Source organism: Cotesia glomerata, linkage group LG9, assembly GCF_020080835.1.
Source record: "Cotesia glomerata isolate CgM1 linkage group LG9, MPM_Cglom_v2.3, whole genome shotgun sequence".
Taxonomy (NCBI): Eukaryota; Metazoa; Arthropoda; class Insecta; order Hymenoptera; family Braconidae; genus Cotesia; species Cotesia glomerata.
Window position 1 is genome coordinate 1019007 of NC_058166.1, and position 23706 is coordinate 1042712.

Consider the following 23706-nt stretch of genomic DNA (forward strand, 5'->3'; position numbering starts at 1 on the left):
TTGTATTGATCATAATCAATAAAATTATTAATGAAAATTAACTTTTACACGGAGAAAATTTTATAGTAGAGTTTATTATCTAGTTATGGTAAAATCTATTAACTGAATTTGATAGTAGTAAAAATTATTTAAATAATTAAGTGAACTAAATTGTAGTATTTACCATCCTGATGGCAACTACTATTATAATGGTAATCACAAACAATAACTTCTATTATTTTAATTAATTACTACTATTATAAAAATTGTAATTCCTAATATAACCTGATGGTTGAAGTTACCATCAGTAATAATAATAGCTACTATCTAAGCTAGTAAAAACTATTTAAAAAATAAAGAATCTGCGTTACCGTGGATATGCATTTCTGAATAAACTACAAGCAGCTGTAGCGCAGTGTAATCCACAAAAAAAAACAGGATTAAATTTATATTTAAATTTTTATTTGTCTAAAACAAGTTTCAACGGGAAATTTTTCAAAAAAATTTGAAATTTCTAAAAAATTAAAATTTTCAATAAAATTCAAATTAAAAAAAAAATATGGATATAAAGGATTTAATTAAGTTAATTTATATTATTTTTTCTTTGAGAATTTTTAAAATCTGAGATGGTTACAATTACCATCTTCAATTATAACAGTTATAATTTTTAATAATTACAATTATCATTTTGGATAGTAATCTTTACCATTATTAATGGTAACTATTACAATTGTCAATTATACAACCTATTATTTTATTACTAATTAATTTTATTACCATTTCAGATAGTAAGAGTTAATATTTTTGTATAGTAGGTAGTATAATTAATTTTCTTCCGTGTATCTTTATATTTAATTTTTTGGAGCAAGAGCGAAATTTTTTCAAGACAAGAAAATTTACTTCTATCAAGAACTAAATTTTTTGAAGCTTCAAGGCTGAATTTTCTCAAAACAACAAGATTTTCTTGACTTAAATAAATTTTCTTGGATCAAGTGAACCTTTATTTCTGTGTAATTTTTTTATAAAACTTTGAAAAGTTCCCAAAGGTAGTTTTAATATGGAACTTAATTTTCAGCGGCTTTATAATTAATAATTTTTCGCAGTAAAATTATTAATTGTCGGTTTATTTGACCGATCCTGTTATTTAAAAGTTCAATCTCAAGATTTTGACCGACGGCTATTTTTATTATCACCCGTTAATTTAAGTAAATTTACCCCCAAGCCGGAAACTAAATCACCCCCCTCTTAAATTTTTATTTTAGACAATTGTTTATCTAAAGACGAATAAATAAAACGAGGGAAAATAAAAATAAGTCGGTTTATTTGTTGATAAATAAATTAGTGATGAGGCAGTTTTATTTTTATTTTTCTTTTGCTACCAGGATATGGTGGACATTTATCAGGACACTTACCGGACACTCAAAGATTACATATTTTTATCTGGGATTATGAATTTGTTATTATTATTATCTATAATGAATATTAATAAAAGGGTGTAATTCCTAATGAAGATTATATTGACAATCTCTAATAACTTTTCTAAACTTTGCCAAAGGATTATAGTAATTAGCCGAAGTATTTTTATATCTTCGCCGGGATTTTTAGAATCTTTAAAGTCTCAGCTTTAAAACTCACTATGATTTTTTCCGATTTCGACAGTTTTTCTTAAAGTTTTCAGCGCCCCCGCATTGAAAAACCGATTTTTTTCGTAAATTTACCGTGTTTTGTTACTTAAAAAATTCATAACTTTCATCCTAATTATAATTACCTCACCATACAAATTTTACATCAAAGAGGACACTTAGAGGTACAATTTTCATTTTTACAGTACCTAGTTCCGACAATTAGTTTCTGAGATATTTAATTTAGAAGGTAAGTGACCTTGAACTTGGGCGCGATTTGCAGCTCCGAGGGTGAATTTTAAAAATTCGTAACTTTTTTCCTAATCATAATTAAGAAACCGGGCAAATTTTGTTGCAAAGAAGCCACCAGTATCTACAATTTCTATCCCAAAAATTTTCTTCCAAACTCATTATGTTCCAAGATATTAATTATTGAAAATTCATAACAAGTCACTAATTCAAACTTCTAGCTCATTACTAAATCACTCATAACTTTTTTCCTAATTAAAATTTCTACACGGGCTAAACTTTTTCTTGAAGAAGAGACAGCCACAATTTTTGTCTGAAACATTTTTTTCTAGTCTCAATAGTTTCTTTATTAAAAATCTTCAATTTTAAAAATTTAATAAATTAATACGGTTTTTTTCCGGGTCATTAAATATCTTATTGAGTCATCAAACTCATCAGGACAATAATTGCCGCTAATTATAACATTCTCCTCCAATTAAATTAACCAAAAAAAGTGAGGATTTTTTTACAAAAATGGGCCTTAGTATTTTTTATCCGCCTGAACGTTGCAAAAAAAGACCGTTTGGTCACACTGGGCGCGACGAGGAGCCAAGCTGAGTTCCCCCACTCCTTTCTGGGCCCGGACACCAAAAAAGCGGCTTAAGAAGTATAAATTTGAAATTTTCCTTCGGAAAATTTCTTTTTACCTACCGATCAATGTCTAAATCCGGGGCCCAGCGTCCACAAATTAAAGAGAAACAACAAACCAGCACCAGCAACACAAATCACTAAAAATTCTCGGCTTATCAGAACATGATCTCTCCGTTATACACTCACACTGAACATATCAATTAAAAACAATTTTATCCCACTGGGTTTTGATATTAAGGCCAATTTTTACACTTCTTTGATACACTTTGCACGGCACTGAGGAATTTTTGACTTATAGACTCAAGTGGGTCGATTTCCAATGCATCGGCGTCTAGTTCTCGGAATTTATTATTTTTGTTTTGTTTTGGTACGTTTTAGGTTCGTGGAAAGGCTACGGGCGAGCGGTGAAAGTTCTCGACGCCGAGGATACACTGAAGTTCACTCTAAGGCCCCGCTGATCGATCCTCTTTCTATTTACCCCCACTACTGTTGGGCCTTTCACTCCCACTTGCACTCCCACTGGCATTTTTGTAGGAAATTTATATAATTTTTGGATTTATTAGTTTTTTTATTGTTTTATATAATTTTGTAATGCTCTATATAATTTTACATAATTTTATATAATTTTATATTAAGTGTCTAGTTTGAAAAAATTATAATATATAATGTGTAATTACAAATAAATTTTTTATTATAAAATTTTACATTGTTTTTTATAGGTATATACAAAGTAGCTAATTATAATTATAAAAAATTATATGCAACATAAAAGTATAATTTTATACTGCTTTATATAATTTTATATAATTTCATATTGAGCATCTAGTTTATAAAAATTATAAAATATAATTTAGAGAGTGTAATTACAAATTAATTTTGTTTTATATAATTTTACATTGTTTTTTATAATTATATACAAAGTAGCTAATTATAATTGTAGAAAATTATATGCAATATAAAAAAGATAGAATATAATTTATAATTTTTAACTACATATTATTTTATATATAATTATATATAAAAGTAAATTTATGGTTAAATATTATTGTATAAAATTATATGGAACAAAATAGCGCGGCAAAAATTTTAATTTTATTTATAATTTTTTAAATAATAATTTTAAATTTTTTATATAATTTTATACTGCTTTATATAATTTTATATTGAGTATCTAGATCAAAAAAATTATAAAATATAATTTAGAGAGTGTAATTACAAATAAATTTTGTTTTATATAATTTTACATTGTTTTTTATAATTATATACAAAGTATCTAATTATAATTGTAAAAAATTATATGCAATATAAAAAATATATAATATAATTTATAATTTTTAACTACATATTATTTCATATATAATTATCTATAAAAGTAAATTTATGGTTAAATATTATTGTATAAAATTATATGAAACAAGATAGCACGGTAAAAATTTAATTTTTATTTATAATTCTTTAATTTTTTAATAATTTTAAATTCTTTAATATAATTTTATTTTAAAATATTTAATTTGATGTCATAATAAAAACTTATATTAAAAATGTATTATTGTTAATAAATTTTGGTTTTTTATAATTTTATAATATATAAAAAAAAATATTTTTAAAAATTTGCAGTTGCAATTTTTTTTTAATTTTTCCATTAAATTTTTGTTTTATTATTTTATTGTTATAAAAATTAAAAAAAAATTGTTAGCTATTAAATTAATTATAATATTACTCTAATTTTGTTTATTTATTTAAATTATCATTATTAATTTATTATCATTATAATTATTATTAATTTTTCTATCATAATTATAATGATTATTATTATTATTTTTATAATTATAATAATTGTATTTATTATTAAAACTATTGCAATAATTATAATTATTATTAATTTAAACACTTTTTAATTTTTAAATTTGAATAAATTTCCCGCGCAAATTTAAAAATGCGCGGGCAACTAAATTTAATAGAAGCGCATTCTGCGCTTCACTGATAACCGGTAAGTAAACATCCATTATTACTGTGTTACCATTCGAGTCATTAGTATTGTTATTATTATTATAATTATAACCAATAAATAAAATAAATTAAATCTCACGTGTAAAGTGTTTACATCTCAGGCCGACTTTTAGATTGTAATTTTTTAATTAATTTTTTTTATATAAATATTAAGGTAATTATTGAATTTTATTTTTGTAAAGAAATTTAATAATGTAATCCTTTTTTTACAGATAGAAAATATAAGATGACAAAGATTGTAGAAGAGGATAATAAAGTAAATAAATTGTCGGAGAATTTTGAAAATCAAGGTGATAATTGTGATAAAAAAATTAAAAAATTGAAGAATAAGAAAAATGAAGGAAGTAAAAAAAAGAAGAGAAAATTGGAAAATGTGGAGAATTTTGAAAATCAACCGGAGGTCAAAAAAAATAAAGAAAATTTGGAGGTTAACCACGTGAGTAATCAAAATAATAATAGTTTTTTTTTTAATAATAATAATTATTATTATTTTAATTTTAATAATAATAATTTTTAATGAAAATAAAGTTAGCCGACATTTAAAAATTTTTAGAATTTTTTTTTTTATTGAAAAAATAATTGCAAAAAAATGAAAAAAAAATTTAATTTGTAAAAAACTTGAAAAACTGTAAGTGCAATAATTAAAAAATATTTTTTATTTGTAATTTAATTGAAAAAATATCAAAAAATTAGAAACGTTGACTAACTTTAATATTATTAATTTTTATTTTAATAATAATAATAAATGACATTAAATTTAGATGATAATAAATTTAGGAGATATTTAATAATTTTTTTTAACAAATAAATTATAGTCAAAAAAAAAATATAAAAAAATTGACATGTAAAAATTAAAAAAAATTAAAAATACAATTTTTTGAAAAAATTTTTTTGTTAAAAAATTAAAACATTTTCTAGTGTCTGCTAACTTTAATGTCATTAAATTTAGCAGTAACTTGACTATTTTTGAAAATTTTTTTTAATAAGCAAATTTACGCCAAAACATTATTTTTAAAAAATTTTTTTTTTTTTTTTTTTTTTAAATTCTACATGCCAATTATTTTTATTATTATTAATTTATTACAAAAATTTTGTAAATTATTTTACAATAATAATAATTTTAATAAAAATAGTATTAATAATTTAAATAATTATAAAAATAATTTTTTTTTGTTGCAGGATCAAGAATTAATGGTAAAGTATATATATAAAAAAAAAAAAAAAAATTATTTTTGATTTTTTTACCGCTAATTTAAAACAAAAAAACAAAATTTTAATTTTTTTTTCTTACGGAAAATTAATATTCTCAATTATTCTGACTTTCTTAATTTTTTTTTGAACAGACATAAAAATTAATAGAAACTTGACAATTTTTACAATTTTTCTAAAAAAGAATCTAAATTTTAAGAAAAAAAAAATCCTTAAAAAAAAAAATTTCACTTATAAAATTTAAGGCTTAGAAAAAGATAAAATTTTTTATTTATTTTATTGAAAAAAAAAATCTTTTTTATAATTTTAATTGCAAATATCGGGAAAAAAATTTTAAATTATTCTTTTATTAAATAGAAAATTTAATAAGAATAAAATTGCTGATTATAATTTATAATTTTTTAGATATTTTTTAAAATTATTATTTTAAAAGCTTTTTTTTATTTTATTATTTTAAGCTATTTTTTTTTTTTTTTTCAAATAATAAATGTTATCTTTTTCAAAGCTTTAAAAATGATTTTATAAATAAAATATATTTTTCTAAGGTTTTTATTTTTTATAAAATTTAGATTCTTTTTTAAAAAAATTGTAAAAACTGTCTAGTTTATGTCAAACTATATGTTTGGTCAGAAAAAAAATTAACAAGAATTAAAATTTTGTTAAAAAAAAAAAACAACAAATTAAAAATAATTTTTTTTTTTTTTAATTAAAAATTCACTTTTTTATTATTTCAATATTTATTTTTTAATAAAATAGAAATAAATTTATTTTTTTTTAAAACTGTCTTGAAATTATAAAAATATTGATTAAATTTTAATTTTTACAAAAAAATATTAAATATTATTGTATCAAAATTTCAAAATTTTTAAAAATTAATTTATAAAAAAAATTCTATCAATTTAAACTTTTATTATATTAATTGCAAATCAGTGCGAGGTAAAAAATTTTTTTTTTTTAAGTATTCTTTACGAAATAGTAAATTTAAAATGAATAAAATTGCTGTTTATAATTTAGAATTTTTTTAGCAGTTATTCTTAAAAAAAAAAAAATAAAGAACAAAACTATTTTTTTTTTTCAATTTTTAAAAAAATTTTTATTAATTTAACTTTTTTATAAAATTTTTTATTTCAATATTAATTCTTTAATAAAAATAAATTTATTTTTTTTTCAAAAATTTATAATTTAATTTTAATTGATATAAAAAAATATTTACTAATTACTGTATGAAAATTTTTTTAAATTTATTTATAAGAAAAAAATTTTATCAATTTAAAAAAAATTCATAATTTTTTTTTTCCAACTTCCCGCTAAGAAAATCGAAGATTTTCAAAAATCGGGAAGTTATTGTTTTCATCCCGTTTTGCAAAAATCGAGTTTTCATCAGATCTCGACTATGTGACTCGCTTATAACTTTTGAACGACTGAACCGATCGGAACGTACCAAACGGCGTTCTAAAGAGTTCCCTCAAACTTAGATTTCCTGAGAATTTGAACCGATTCGGACCGATAGATTTTGAGAAATTTTGAAAAATCTCATAGAAATAAGAAAAAAACATTTTTGAAAGTGGTTTTTTTTTTAATATCTTTTAAACGGCTCTATCGATCAACTTCAAAAACTAATCCGTCCTTAAGCTTGAAAAACTACGCCAATCGTCGCTAATCCGGTCAAAATCGGTTGATTCGTTCGAGAGATATCGTGAATGAAAGAAAACCGAAAAAAGTGTTTTTTTGACATAACTTCGTCATTTCTTCTCGGATCGTTTTTGATGATATAGAATAATTTTAGAGCTTAAAAAACCGCGTCGATCGCCGCCAAAAACGTGGAAATCGGTTGATTGATTCGAGAGATATCCTCGATAAAATTTTTGGAAACAAGTGTTTTTTTAACATAACTCCGACATTTTTTGGAATAACTTTTAAACGGCTGCACTGATCGATTTAAAAAACTAATCGGCTATTAGCATGAAAAAATTACGTCGATCGCCGTCAAGCCGGTCAAAATTGGTCAATTCGTTCAAGAAATATCATGAACGAAAGAAAACCAAAAAAAGTGTTTTTTTGGAATTATTCCAAATTTTCTAGTTTTATCAATTCAAACTTGAAGATTCTTCATGAAACTAAAAAAATTGCGTCAAATACTGCCAACCGCGTGAAAATCGGTTGATTCATTCAAAAGTTAGTGCGCCGTTTGAAAATTAAAAAAATATTGTTCTATGATACTTCTATCAGACTTTTGAGCTCGAAGAGCTCAAAATAACACATAAATTGTATTTTTGAGCTCGAAGAGCTCAAAAACTTCATTAGTGCAGTTTTATGCACCTAGGTATGGAATTAGCGGGAAGTTGCACGGATGGCCTTCAGGGTCTACCGTTTTTCTAATTTTTTTTTTAAATTATAAAGAAAAATAATTCACAAAACTCTTAACTCCCCAAATTTTCCAGGAAACTTCTGACCCAAGTCCTCCAAAGGACCCCAACACAGAACCCTTCAGCGACCCCGAAGACACGGAAGAACCCGAAGCCTTAACTTCCGAAGACCAGCAACTCACCGTAAAATACTTCCGGAACAGTTTCACCAGCCCAAATGCCTTCGGCGCGCTTCGCAAGTTCGTAGCTTTGGGTTCAACTTCCCCCGCTCAAATCCTCGCCGACTACCTAGACTCCGGCGGAAATGTTATGGAGATCCTGCGACTGCTGGACGGACTGGACAAGAAGCGGCTGAACGACGTTGCGCTGGTCTTCAACGCCTCAGCACTGGTCATCATGCGGTAAGTGCTCACAATCTTTCCTCCAACCTCCAAGTTTAACAAAATGATCTAGAACCCTCTGCCTTCCTCAGCACGATAGCAACCCACCCGCAACAGCAGCCTTCAACAATTCAAGCCTGCCGGTTCATACTAAACACCCACATCTCCCTATTACGCTCACTAATGTCCAAGTCAGTTTTCCCGCGACAACGCAAATCCGCCCTGAAGCTTTTGACATCAATGGTGATGCTAGGGGACTCTCTCCCGCGCAACATTCTGACCCACCTGACCTTCGACCGGGAAACAATCAGCTTACTAGCCAAGCAAACGAAGCCCTCAGACCCCGAAAGCGTCCGCGTCTGCTTCATAAACTTCCTCCTGGCGTTCCTAATAGACACCGAACCCTGGACGGTCCGCTGTTTAGTCGACAAATCCGAGCTACTGGCCTCAATCTTCCCGGAACTGACCTATGACCGCGCGAACCTGGTCCACTTGGTCCTAAACGTCCTTAAGAAGTACCTCCTGGAGAACCCGGCGGTGTCCAAGACCCAAAAGCACCACCTCTTCAGCGTCCAGGTGATAGAATCAATTGTTCAACTCTACAACTACCGCGGCCCTAGATCCTGGTCTGATTCCCGCCGAAAGAACCAAGGCCCCACTGACCCTTTAGTTAATGACAAAGAGACAGTAGTCTCAGCCACTCACGAGTTTTTGCTCACCCTTCTAACCTCCGCGAAGCACGGGATCATTTTTAGAGACCAGAACCTTGGAACGCGCAAGGATCACAATTCCCGTGTCGCGAGGGTCATCCAGAACCTGGACAAGCCTTGGAACCACCCAAGACCTCGTGAATTAGTCACCCGGATTCTAGGTTCCTGCCCCGACCTGGTCAAACTGGTCCTAGGAACCAGCGAGCCCTTCTTCGAACCTAGACCTAATAAAAACTGGATCAACCTTGTGTCTTTCTACCGTGACATCTTGGAGTTTAGTTTAGATTCCATCCGGAACACTTTAGTAACTTTGAGCGTCCAGCAGTGCGTAAGCGTAACTCTGACTCTTGCTGCGCCTGCCAGTGTCTTGAGAGCCATCGGGCCTTCGGTTGGTTCAGAACACCTGGTGGTTAGGTTCCAAGGGCTCCTGACCCTAGGAGCGATGTTAAGTAAGGTCAGGAGGTTCTTTGCGGTGATCGATGATCATTTTTCTGAGCAGGATGCCGAAAGTTACCGGGTGTCTATCCAAAACTACCTTGCCAAGCATCTTCCTAAGGTAGCGGAGGTCCTTAGGGCCTGGAACGAGCTTAGGAACTCTCTTGGGGAGTCACTTGATCAAGAGTTCCTTCCTCAAGAACCTACTGAGTACTTAGACGCGGTTTTAAGCTTGTTGGAAAACTATCGGGAGTGTAATCAGGAACCTGGGGGCCGCTTAGACTTTGATTTTGATGCAGAGAACCCTAACCTTGGAACCAAGGTCAGGGTCATTGAAGTTAACTACTGGCTAGATCCGAAAGCTTATGAGGTAAAGGAGAAACTGTTTAGCAGCTCTTTGACGTTCTTGGTTGAGTCTTTAGAAGGTTCGGAAAATTTAGTTGGAACCTTGAAGACAGTCCTAGGGCCCTTGAAGCCGTTCCAAGAGTGTCCAGAGCACTTGGACATCTGGATCCAGGCGCTGAGATGGATCTCTAAGGACAAAAGAGCTGGGTTGGCTAAATGGGTGGTGAATCTTTTGCGCAAGATGTCCAAGTGTCCGGAGAAGTTTGCGAATGTCCTGAAGGATGTGGAAAAGGCTTTGAAACGCGAGAAGGAATTGCAGCTTGTCCCGATGGTTTTTGTAGCGGCTGTAAGCTCCTTAAAGGAAAGCTTTGATGAAACTGTCAATGTTTTCTTGGGCTACGTGACGATTCTGACCCTGCATTCATTAAGGGATCCAAGGATATTAGCGAAGTTGGTAGAGAATACTGATTTGATGACGAAGTACCTTAAAGGGTGGTTAGATGGCGAGGTTAGGAAGCTTAAGGACTTTCCGTGTGAGTTAATGAGCAGTGTTAGCAAGTATCTGCTGTCCAAGAAGGATATTAGCTTGGAAACGTTAGAGAGCTTGGAAGTTTGCACGGAAATTCAAAAGGAGAATTTGTTTTATATGATTTTGTTCTATTTTACGAATTTGGTGAAGGCGAATCAGGAAACTGGAGCTAGGAAGTGCAAGGTGGCGCTATTGTGGATCTTAAAGTTGATGAAGAGCTCTGAGGATGTTCCTGAGGGTAACACTAAGGTTCAAAAGAGGTTTAGAATGTTTGCTAAGCTTTTTGCGGAGCATCCAGTAGTTTTAAAGAACTTTTCGTTCATTGTTACGGAAAACTTTGCTGAGACTTTTATCAGCAAGGAATGCTTTGATATCTTCAAGCTGATTCCAGACCTTGATTTTTATAAAGATAAAGTATTAAGTGACTTATCTAAAGCAATTGACGAAAAATTTACTGATAAAATCATTGATAAGATAGAGTACTTTGATATCTTTGAGATTTCTGGGAAAGAAATTAGCGAGTTGCTTTCTGGAATCTTAGAATTGAAGAGCAGCAAATTTTACCAAAATGAACTGACGACTCTAGGGAGATTAGTGAGCAAGCTGCTGGAGATTCTGGCGATTAAAACGCTAGATTTTGAGTACACTGACCTTGTAATGAAATTCTGGAGGCATCTTGGCAAGCTCAAGGCTAAGAAAATCGATACCAGCGCTTGGGAATCAGCGATCTTGATGTTCCTGGATGGGGACGAGGTGGTCATTGATAAACAACAGTTCAAAATGATTCTAACTGACCTTAGAGTCTCTACGATTGCTTTAATGAATCTTCTGGTGAAGCAGAACCCCGCTTTGGTGGCACCACTGTCCCAATTCTTGCTAACCCAGCACAAAAATCCTGAAATCTTGTTCCCGCTGATGCAACCTAACCTAGAAAAGCTAAAACCTCAGTTATTAACGACTATTTTTGAAAACTACGCACCTGAAATCTTAGAGTACTTCGACGAAGTTACAAACCCTTGGATTGAACAGTTCCCCTTAGCGGCCCAGTTTCTGATCAGCAAGAAGTTCACTAAGGAACAGTGTCAGCAGGTTGCAGACAAGTTATTAGAGAGTAGGGAGAAGCTGGAGAGGATTAACAGCAGTTACTTGGCGCTGGTGAGCGTAGTTTGGGAAAAGCGCGCGGAATTTGAGTCCCCGATTGAGACAGTAGAGGAATACTTGCAGATTTTGCTACCAATTGCGGTCAGCGCTTTGAAGAAAGCCAAGAAAGATGGCGAGAGGTTGGATGCTGTCACTAGCTGCATGGTCAAAGCTTTGGACAAGTTGGAGAAGTTGAAGCCTGAGGGTTACTTGTTTGAGAAGGTCGTTAGGAACAATGCTTTTAAGCAGCTGGTTAATTATTCTCTAAAGCATGGGCTTAAAGTTGATGTTCCTTCAAGTTCCTTGTCTAAAGATAAAGTGATGCCTTCGTTGGATTCTTTGGAAGCTCTGCTAAAGCTAGATGAGGTGAAGGAGACTCCAGTGGAGTCGTTCTCGATATTAGATGTGTTGAGCAAGCTTTTAAATGTAGCGTATTCCAACAGCACCAGTGACAATTACGCGGAACAAATTTACGATATGATGCGCACGAATTCCAACTTTGAAGAAGTGATTTTAAGCAAATCGACGACCAAAGTTTCCCTCCTGCGACTGTTTTTAACGATGACTCGCAAGGTCCCGGGTAAAATCGAATCAGAAGATTTGAAATTGTTAATGAGAGCTTATGAAGCAACCCTGAACCCCGGGGACCAGTTGATCTTGATGATTCTGCAGTTCTATGAATCCCGCGGGTTGTACCTAGAAACTGGGCTTCTTTGGGGCCGGGGGGCGACCAACCACACGGGTGGTGACGTAGACACTAACCTTTGGCGCCAAATAACCGCAAGCCAGACTTTAGAGCTTTTAGATCCGGAAATAGTCGCGCGAACTGTAAAATTCTACCCAATAGATCGCGGATTAAGATCTACTGAAGTTTTAGAGTTTGAGAGCGAAATATACGACCCGGCGTTCTATTTACCATTGATGGTGACCTTGTCAACAGCAGACAAGCTCCTGCCGACTAATAAGTTGGTTAAAAGCGGAGCTATGGCTCTGGTGCTGAGTTCCTGCGCTAGCAACCACTCGGACGTTAGATTAGCAGCCTTCACCGCGCTGAGCCAGTTCTACTACCACTTTGACGCGGCTAAGAACAAGGACAAGATGATCTGGCTTCGATGTATTGATGCGTTGCGCAACGGAGTCGCGCAATTAATTGGACCGGAGGCTAAGTTAGAGACCTTAAGGCTCAGCAGTCTTATTACTACTTTCCTTGCGCGTACCTCCCTTATTTCTGCTAAAGATGGCAATGTTATGTTCGCGCCAATTCAGGGGTACTTCATGGCCAAGCAGGCGTTGGATCTTAAAGTTGTCCCCGAGTTCCTAACCCTGTTCCACAGTTCTGATGTCAACCACAAGAGCTACCGGCATTGGATGCTGGAGTGCGTTAGGGATGGAATTAAAAGCTACTATGATGTTAAGCTGGCGCTCAAGATGAGTATCTTCAAGATGATCATGGATTTCTACGGATCTGTGCTAGCTGATCAGGATACCAAGGTGAGTTTAAGTTCCAGTCATCAAAAATTAATTACTACTTACTAAGGTAAAGGGCCCAGTTTCTGACACTCTAAGAGTGACGGCAGAGATTATAACACAATAATTATTACAATATTTAATTGGAGTAAATAATTTTTGCATGATAAAGAAATTTAGAATTTCTTTAAAAGATTATCAACGCGAAAGAGTGATATGGGACCATTTTATAATTTAAATTAATTTTTTAAACATTAACGTTGTAGGACCTAGTTTCTGACACTCAAAATTTCTTGTGTTGTAGTTTCTGACACTGACGTCGGCCTAGATTCTGACAGTCATTTAGAAAAATTATTCATTATTGGTTAGGTTTACATTATTTAATTAAAATAAAATAAAATCATTCAATGAAAGATGAATTAAACTTGTATTATAATTAAAACACTCTTTTTATGTTAAAAAAAATTTTTAATGTTAATTTAACTCTACGATTATAAATAAAAGCATATTATTATAATATATTAAGTATAATAAATATAAATATTTAAATATTTCATTGAAACGTCAACAACGAAATAACCTTGATAATAGGTTAAAATTCGGGTGTCAATAACTGCGGCGTTCTTAAAAAAATCGACCTAGTTATTGACACCCACATTTTAATACATAAATGTCATTTAAAGTGATATATTATAATTAAAAACCAAATAATGTATAATAATTAACTAATTTATATAGTTTTTATTATATTTTTATACTTTTATGATAAATAGTTGATTGATTCGATAGACGAACGGTCTTACGTATACTGCTTAGAATATAGCTTAAAAATAACTTTCACAGTCACTCAAGACTTGAAGAATTTTTTTTATTAAGTTATTTTTTTTTTCACGGTTGGAAATATAATTCATTACGTACATAATTAATTAATTTTTATTTTAAGACAATTCATAAAACTATTTAATGAAATGTTTTTTTTTTTTAATTCAAAATAACGTTAGAAGTGTCAGTAACTGAGTCAGTGTCAATAACTGGGTCTTTTACCTTATACAAAAATATTTACTCTTACTATCGAAAATGGTAATAAAATTAATTAGTTATAAAATAATAGGTTGTATAATTGACAATTGTAATAGTTACTATTAATGATAGTAAAGATTACTATCCAAAATGGTAATTGTAATTATTAAAAATTACAACTATTATAATTGAAGATGGTAATTGTAACCATCTCAGATTTTAAAAATTCTCAAAGAAAAAATAATATAAATTAACTTAATTGAATCCTTTATATCCATATTTTTTTTTTAATTTGAATTTTATTGAAAATTTTAATTTTTTAGAAATTTCAAATTTTTTTGAAAAATTTCCCGTTGAAACTTGTTTTAGACAAATAAAAATTTAAATATAAATTTAATCCTGTTTTTTTTTGTGGACTACACTGCGCTACAGCTGCTTGTAGTTTATTCAGAAATGCATATCCACGGTAACGCAGATTCTTTATTTTTTAAATAGTTTTTACTAGCTTAGATAGTAGCTATTATTATTACTGATGGTAACTTCAACCATCAGGTTATATTAGGAATTACAATTTTTATAATAGTAGTAATTAATTAAAATAATAGAAGTTATTGTTTGTGATTACCATCATAATAGTAGTTACCATCAGGATGGTAAATACTACAATTTAGTTCACTTAATTATTTAAATAATATTTACTACTATTAAATTCAGTTAATAGATTTTACGATAACTAGATAATAAACTATAAAATTTTCTCCGTGCAGGCTCTTATCCTCCAGATCATCGAAGCGACAGTGAAGATTCCCCGATCCAGCATCATCCTGATCAAGGAGTACAGTCTCTTCAACTGGCTGCATGAATTAGCACCCAAGATTGATCAGCGTAACCGCCAAGTTGTTGGCACTCTTATAAATATTCTCAAGCACTTATCTAAATCTAGGTTAGGAACCACTGACAAAGCTCTTAAAGACCACGCAGAGTTTATGATCCAGATGATTATAAAAGCTAGCAATTAAACTTGTAAATTTATACTTTATTGAATACAATGTAAAATAAAGATATTTATAAAAAAAAAAAATAGTCTCATAATTTTGGGTAGAAACTGTGAATAAACACATCATAATCCGGGTCCTGCTGATGATTAGCATGATGCTGGAGTACGAGGACCAGGTCCTTGATGTCCTTGCTGGGTCCAGCGATTCCGTCAGCATACTCAGCAGCCTTGGGAAGCTCGCCGTCGATGGCGGAAGCTGGGATGCTGATGGCGACTCGGGTGCAGCCGGCGTTGAGCGCCATCATGGCGTGCTGAGAGGCATCCGTGTTGAGGACAAGGTTAGCAGCGTGGTTCTGGTCCTCGATACTGAGGAAACCCGCCTTGACATCGCTAATAGAGAAGTTCTGAACGCTCTCCATGATCCCTTGAGCTCTGGGGTTCGAAGCGTGGCCTCTGGGGTGTCCTGGCGCGTTAGAAGGGTGTCCTTGTCCGTACTGAGACTCGTCTAGGACGCGTCCAGCATCTTCAGCGGTGGTTCCCTGGTACTTGGCGCCGCCTACCATCAGGACAATCCTATCACAGGACTCTTGACGGGCCAGGTCCTGGATCCTGCGTGCCACGCTCCGGATGTTGGTTTTCATGCGCGCTACGGTCGCTTCCCTCAATTCTGCGGGTCTCAGACCAGTCTGGGCTGCTATGGCGTTAAAAAGGCAGTCGTTGAGACCGCTAGAAGCTTCCTGGGGGTCCAAATTTCCCAGGAGACTCCAGTGGCCCACTATATCCTCAGGCTGGGTGTGAAATTGAACGTTTAGAGGCTCTCCGGGTCTTGAGGCGCCAACCTCGTGCCTCAGCGACATTCCGGAGGACCAGACGCAGATCTTACGATTTATTTCCCGGCTCAAAGCGCTCACCGAAGTCAGATCCGCGGGGCCAGAAGCTTCCAGCTGAGCGACCTGCTCTTCTGCGGCCTTCAACGCCGTCGATGAAGCTGATGAGTCATTTCCTGACCCAATGGACGCTATCGACGCTCCATCCTGGGACTTTTTCGCAAATATCTTGGACCAGAAGCTCCGCTTAGGTGATACCGGGTTGCTTTCGACACTCTGACGTGCTGATAAACTAGAACTTGACTCCTGGATTATTGTCTCCAGCAAATCAGTCGCTGGGTCTCCAATTGCTGAGGCTAGAACCTGAGAGCTTACTTCTGTGATGACGTGCGCCAAGTTGTTGGTTTCTCCAGTCGATTCTATGTATCGCGGGTGGTCCAGCGCGTGATGGACATGGTTGATGGCGATGTCAATCGATTCGTCACTCTTTTTTTGCTCCATTTTTAATACTGAAAAATAAGCCTTCAGTATTGCTGATATTTCAATTTTATTTCAGGACTTACCTATAAATTTTGAGTCAATTTTTCAGATTTTGCAGCTGCCAAATATCAGTTTGTTTACAAAACTTTGTTTACTCAATTGTTTTTATTTTTCAACTGAGCAATCTTTGGATTGATAATCTATATTAAGAGAATAAGCAAAATTTTTTGGCCAGTGGATTTATATGATAAAATGGGTTTTTATGGTTAAATTTAGTATCGTTGGAAAAGTCTTGATCTGGAGTTGTGTCTTTTCAAGGTTCCATATCATTCTCACCAATAATAAATTTATGATGATAAGTATTTTGGCTGCATTCGAAAATGCTTTATCTCTAGGTACATAATTAAGAAATGAGCTTGTATCTCGTGAACTATTGACATTTTTTAAGACATAAGCTCATCCCCATGTTACACTCATCAAGACCTTTCATTTGAGTTCCCACATGCCTTTTTTATATATTTTTCATATATACATATATATAAATATATGAAAAATTGATGTGGGATGAGCTTATATCTTTAAAATATATATTACATAATTAAGAAATGAACTTGTATCTTGTGAACTAATGACATTTTTAAAGATATAAGCTCATCCTTACATTCCACTTATCAAGACCTTTCATTCGAGTACCCACATCAATTTTTTATATATTTATATATATATTACATATATGTATGTATGAAAAATATATAAAAAATGCATGTGGGTACTCAAATGAAAGCTCTTGATGATTGTAACACCAGGATGAGCTTATATCTTAAAAAATGTCAATATTAAAGAAAGTACAGTGCAATTTACCAAAATTCATTATTTAATAAATCAAAATTTTTTTTTATAGTTCACATAGTAACTGCAAGGTTAGTAAAATTTAATAACCTACCTTCAATTAGAACAGAATTAAAAACCAATCACTTTATAATTTAATATATTTTAAAAATACACTGTAAAAATTTACAAATAAAGAATATAAAAAAAATGAGACATTTCATTGTTGATATCCTCGTCCCCGATACCCTCGACCTCTTGGATCATACCCAGAACCATGAGACCCGCGCCAACTCTGCTGGGAGCCTTGATGACTCCGCGGAACAAACTCCTGACCATCTGGCCTCAACGGCTGCCCAGGACCTTGTTGGGATCCTCTCCAGCTCTGTTGCAAGCCTTGATAACTCCGAGGAACAAACTCCTGGCTATCAGCTCTTAAAGGTTGACCACCACCAGGCTCATGAGAACCCTGCCAATTCTGGTGACCTTGATAGCTTCCTCTCTGATCAGATCCTTGATAACCGCCCCTCTGATCATGTCCTTGATAACCGCCCCTCTGACTAGGTAGTCCTTGATAACCGCCCCTTTGAATAGGTGGTCCTTGGTAACCTCCTCTATCAGGCCCTTGATATCCACGCCAGCTTCCACGCCCTCTATCAAATGATCCACGGCCTCTATCAAAGGATCCCCTTCCTCTCTGGTCAAAGGAACCTCTACCTCTTTGATCAAAGGATCCTCTGCCTCTTTGATCAAACGACCCTCTTCCTCTTTGGTCATAAGACCCCCGACTGAAGTAACCCTGACCTCTTCCGTCTCTTTCCGAGATCTGCGGCCCCTGAGACTCCTGAACAAAAAACTCACCCTGTTCAGCTTCCTGATTCTCCGTTGCTGCTGCTGCTGCTGCTTCACGTTCTGCCAACTTAGTATGTTTATCCTTCCTCGCACGGGGTTTCTTGAACCTGAAAAAATAAAAAAATTAGGAAAGCGGTTGACCCTGAAGGCCATCTCTGCAACTTCCCGCTAATTTTATACCTAAACGCTTGAAATTACACTTATGATAAAAGACCCAGTTATTGACACTGACCCAGTTACTGACACTTCTAACGTTATTTTGAATTAAAAAAATAAAAACATTTCATTAAATAGTTTTATAAATTTTTTAAAAATCAAAATTAATTAATTATGTACGGAATTAATTATATTTCCAACCGTGAAAAAAAAATAACTTATTAAAAAAAATTAGGAAAACGGTTGATCCTAAAGGCCATCCCTGCAACTTCCCGCTAATTCCGTTAATACCTGGCCGCTTTTTTGAGCTCTTCGAGCTCAAAAGTACAATCTATGTGTTGTTTTGAGCTCTCCGAGCTCAAAAAGATACCTTTTCTATGCTTTTGAGCTCAAAAGTCTGATAGAAGTTTCATAGAACACTATTTTTTGAATGTTCATACCGCAATAACTTTTGAATGAATGAACCGATTTTTACGCGGTTGGCGGCATTCTACGTAGTTTTTTAAGCCTTATAAATAATTTCTAAGTTTCAATTGGTCAAACTAGAAATTTCGGAGTAACTCTGAAAAAACACTTTTTTCGGTTTTCTTTCGTTCACGATATCTCTCGAACGAATCAACCGATTTTGACCGGATTGGCGGCGATCGACGTGGTTTTTCAAGGTTGAGAGCTGATTAGTTTTTGGAATCGATCGGTTGAGCCGTTTAAAAGTTATCCCAAAAAAACCACTTCAGAAAAAAATTTTTTTCCTACTTTTTTTTAGATTTCTCCAAATTTCTCAAAATCTATCGGTCCGAATCGGTTCAAATTAACAGGAAATCTAAGTTTGGCGAAGCCCTTTCGAATGGCACCAACCGCGATGAAATCGGTTCAACCATTCAAAAGTTATAAGAGGTTTACATACTTACACACACACACATACATACAGACATAGTGACACCCTCGCGGGAATAGTCAGGAAAGCTTCCTAGGACCTCAAAACGTCGAGATCTGATGAAAACTCGATTTTCGAAAAACGGGGTAAAACCAATAACTTCCCGATTTTTGAAAATTTTCAATTTTCTTAGCGGGAAGTTAAAAATTCTTTAAGTCTTGAGTGACTGTGGAAGTCATTTTTAAGGTATATTCTAAGGAGTATACGTAAGAGCATTCGTCTATCGAATCAATCAACTATTTATCATAAAAGTATAAAAATATAATAAAAACTATATAAATTAGTTAATTATTATACATTATTTAGTTTTTAATTATAATATATCGCTTTAAATGACATTTATGTATTAAAATGTGGGTGTCAATAATTAGGTCGACTTTTTTAAGAACGCCGCAGTTATTGACACCCGAATTTTAACTTATTATCGAGGTTATTTCGTTGTTGACGTTTCAATGAAATATATTTAAATATTTATATTTATTATACTTAATATATTATAATAATATGCTTTTATTTATAATCGTAGAGTTAAATTAACATTAAAATTTTTTTTTAACATAAAAAAAGTGCGTTAATTATAATACAAGTTTAATTTATCTTTTATTGAATGATTTTATTTTATTTTAATTGAATAATGTAAATCTAACCAGTAATGAATAATTTTTATAAATAAGTGTCAGAATCTAGGCCGACGTCAGTGTCAGAAACTACACCACAAGAAATTTAGTGTCAGAAACTAGGTCCTACAACGTTAATGTTTAAAACATTAATTTAAAATATAAACTGGTCCCATATCATTCTTTCGCGTTGATAATCTTTTAAAGAAATTCTAAATTTTTTTATGAAGCAAAAATTATTTACCCCAATTAAATATTGTAATAATTATTGTATTATAACCTCTGCGTCACTCTTAGAGTGTCAGAAACTGGGCCCTTTACCTTATTTTTGGAATTTTCAAACCTTAATGACTTTTGAATCAACCGATTTTCACGCGGTTGGCGGCATTCGACGCAATTTTATCAGCCTCATATAGAATTTTCAGGTTTAAATTTATCGAACTAGAAATTTCGGAGTAATTCCGAAAAAACACTTTTTTGGTTTTCTTTCGTCAACGATAACTCACGAACGAATTAATCTATTTTGACCTGACTCGCGGCGATCGACGTGGTTTTTTATTGCTTAAAGCTGATTAGTTTTTGTAATTGATCGGTAAAGCCGTTTAAAAGTTATTCCAAAAAAACCACATTTGAAAAAATTTTTTTTTATAGTTTCTTTGCAATTTCTCAAAATCTACCGTACCGAATCGTTCCAAATTATACTCAAAATCTAAGTTTGGCCAAGCCGTTTCAAATGGCACCAACTGCGATAAAATCGGATGAGCCGTCCAAAAGTTATAAGCGGTTCACATACTTCTTGTAACCTTAAAACGTCGAGATCTGATGAAAACTCGATTTTTGCAAAACGCGGTGAAAACAATACGGCTGCCCAATTATAAAACACAGTAACTGCAAAAATTTTATACCTGATTTTTTTTAGTATTGATAGCATTTTTTATAACTTTTAGACTTCAATTTCAAGTATTTTTTCTTAAAAATATTTATATTCAAGTATTTTCTTCTCACAAATCAAATTTTTCATCAATTTGGTGGGCACCAACTTTTTTTTAATAAGAAAAATTGAGTGTTAGTTACTGTGTTTTGAAATTAGACAGCCGAATAACTTTCTGATTTTTGAAAATCTTCGATTTTCTTAGTGGAAAGTTAACAAGGTTAATCTCAAGGTCAACTAACAGAACAGCAAAACTTACAATTTCTTCAACCGCGGATAGAAAGTAAACACAAAGACATCATGATTAGGATCACCCTTCTTGTTCATATGATGCTTTAAAATAATAACCAGCTCAGAGATAGGATTAGGTCTTCCCATAAATCCGTAATTGAAATTAGCCCCCATGGGGGACTCACAAGGCAACGACGCGGGTTTAACCCTAACCAGCTCAGAGCCCATCCCTTCGTTCAACCTCTTCATAGCTTCCTGAGCCTCAGGAGATTTCAGCACTAAATGAGCCAAATAGTCCTGCTCCTGAACAGAAAGGAATCCAGCTTTCCAATACTTGCGCGGATCATCGCCTGGTGGCCTCCTTGGAGGAAACCTTGATCCCTGCTCAACAGGACTGTTTCCTGCAGATCCCGCTGATCCGTAGCCTACATCAGGATTTTCCGGGACAGGAAGGCGATTTCCAGCAGGAACTGAACTGGCGCCGTGAGCGGTGTCTGAGTCGTAGCCGGTGTCATCTTCTGGAGCCTCGTCGTAATTAGCAGCGTCTGGGTTTTGTGAGTAGTTCTCCGCACTGTCCAAGGGTCCAGTAGCTCCAGGATTCGACGCATGACCCCTAGGGTGTCCAGGGAACTTGTTAGGGTGAGACTCCCCCCTCTGGGAGTTGTCCAGGATCCTAGCAGCGTCTTCAGGACCTCGTCCAACGTACCTGGCACCTCCAACCATCAGGACAATCCGATCGCAAGCCTCCTGACGCGCTATTTCCTGGATCCTGCGTGCTACGCTCCTGATGTTGGTCTTCATCCTTGCTACGGTCGCCTCCCTCAACTCAGAAGGTCTGATTCCGGTCTGAGCTGCTATGGCGTTGAACAGACAGTCATTCAGCCCGCTCTCGGCTTCCTGCGGGTCTGAATCTCCAAGGAGACTCCAGTGGCCCATGACATCTTCCGGCTGCGAGTGGAACTGGACATTCAGCGGATCTCCTGATCTTTCTGCTCCGCTCTCGTGCCTCAAGGACATCCCGGATGACCAGACACAGATCTTGCGGTTGAGTTCCCGGCTCAGCGCGCTCAAGCACGTCAAATCCGCTGGGCCAGAAGCTTCCAGGGATTCAACCTCCACCTCAGCGGCCTTCAAAGCTGCCTCAGATGCTGATGAATCATTCCCGGAGCCAACTGAGGGAAGTGACACGCCATCGTGGGACTTCTTGGAGAATAATTTAGACCAGAAGCTCCTTTTGGGTGATACTGGGTTGCTTTCAACACTCTGGCGCTCTGACACTACTGGAGATGCTGAGGATTCTTGGATGATTGACTCCAGTAAGTCGACGAAGGAGTCTTCTGGTTGAGGAGACAGCAATGGACCCAATTCTGTGATCAGGTGGGATAGGTCGTAAGTCTCACCAGTAGATGACACGTGCTGTGGATGCTCCAGCGCGCTCAGCACCTCGTTGATCACCGTGTCGATAGTTTCGTCCATTGCGTTGTTGGTCTCCATTTTTTTTTAACCCTAATTAAAAAAAGGGATGTTTAAAATTCTGGAGGGTTGAAATTTTTAAATTTACTTACCGAAAAATAAATTTTGAGGTAATTTTGTAATTTTGTTGCTGCCAAAATATTTTTAGATGTTTGTAACTAAATTGTGTTATTTTTGTACGATCGTCATTTTTAAAAAACTGAAGTTTGAACTTTAAGATTGTTAAGATTATAAGATTATCAATCCTCAGCTGACTTCATCAGATGATTATAAATAAGTATAAGTAAGGTAAAAGACCCAATTATTGACAGGGGTCTAAATATCGACACCCTAAATTATTTTTAAATATATTTAATTATCTGTAATAAAAATAATTATCATATAAATTTTTATTAAATTCTAATACTAATTAAGGTAAAAGACCCAGTTATTGACAGTTGCAATTTTATTTTAATAAAAAAAAAAATCGACTCTAATAATTTAATAAATATAATTTTTGAATTATAAATTTTAAGATAATTGGTTTTTTGAGAACATTTCATTTTTTTAATTAGAAGAAAATTGCAAGTGTCAATCAACTAGGCCAGTGTCAATAACTGGGACTTTTACCTTAGTTAAAAACTTGAAAAAAATCACTATCAGTACAAAATATTGAATATTAATTACTAGCAGTCACTATGTGACTGCCGACTTGTGAACTGTAAATAAATAAAATTTTACTTGAATAAATAATTACTTGTTAAATTGCACTGTACTTTTTTAATTATTGAAGTTTTTAAAGATATAAGCTCATCCCGATGTTTCACTCATCAAGAGCTTTCATTTGAGTACCCACATGCATTTTTCATATATTTTTCATATATACATATATATAATATATGTATATAAATATATGAAAAATTGATGTGGGTACTTAAATGAAAGGTCTTGATGAGTGTAACATCGAGATGAGCTTATATCTTTAAAAATGTCAATAGTTTACGAGATACAAGGTCATTTCTTAATTAATGAAAATTAATTTAGCCTATATTTTATATAAATTGATTAGTTAAAACATTACTTAAGACATAACCACAGCCAAAATTTAATGATATTGATATTTTATTGCTTAAAAAAAATGAAATCATAACTTTGTATCTTGGTGTCAATAATTGGGGCTTTTATCTTAATCCTAATCTAACGAGTCTGATGATTCCGATGACCATGACAGATCTTCATCATCAGATACGGTAGAATCATCACTAGAATCACTAATATCCATTTTATTGATCCTGTAGTCAGAAAAAAAG

At 33.4% G+C, this 23706-nt stretch overlaps 2 protein-coding genes across 2 annotated transcripts in view; one reads left to right on the forward strand and one right to left on the reverse strand.

The window, feature by feature from the left end:
• LOC123271778 (ankyrin repeat domain-containing protein 6) overlaps window positions 1-2927 on the reverse strand; it is a 56247-nt gene extending 53320 nt beyond the window's left edge. Inside the window, exon 1 of the mRNA XM_044738194.1 lies at window positions 2541-2927. The gene's annotated coding sequence lies outside the window, so the exon portion shown is untranslated. The remainder of the gene's footprint in view (window positions 1-2540) is intronic.
• Window positions 2928-4909: 1982 nt separating this feature from the next.
• On the forward strand, window positions 4910-15159 carry LOC123271789. Its single transcript, XM_044738201.1, has 5 exons — window positions 4910-4926; window positions 5670-5684; window positions 8141-8466; window positions 8538-13095; window positions 14859-15159. Exons 2-5 carry the CDS (start codon window positions 5682-5684, stop codon window positions 15108-15110), a joined length of 5139 nt encoding a protein of 1712 aa, XP_044594136.1. The 5' UTR covers window positions 4910-4926; window positions 5670-5681; the 3' UTR covers window positions 15111-15159.
• The last annotated feature ends 8547 nt before the right edge of the window (window positions 15160-23706 follow it).

What these genes read in the sequence shown, in the direction of transcription:
- LOC123271789 (XM_044738201.1), top strand. An exon ending in TCAGCACTGGTCATCATGCG is followed by an intron (nt 8,467 to 8,537) that starts GTAAGTGCTCAC and finishes TGCCTTCCTCAG; the next exon opens with CACGATAGCAACCCACCCGC. An exon ending in TAGCTGATCAGGATACCAAG is followed by an intron (nt 13,096 to 14,858) that starts GTGAGTTTAAGT and finishes TTCTCCGTGCAG; the next exon opens with GCTCTTATCCTCCAGATCAT.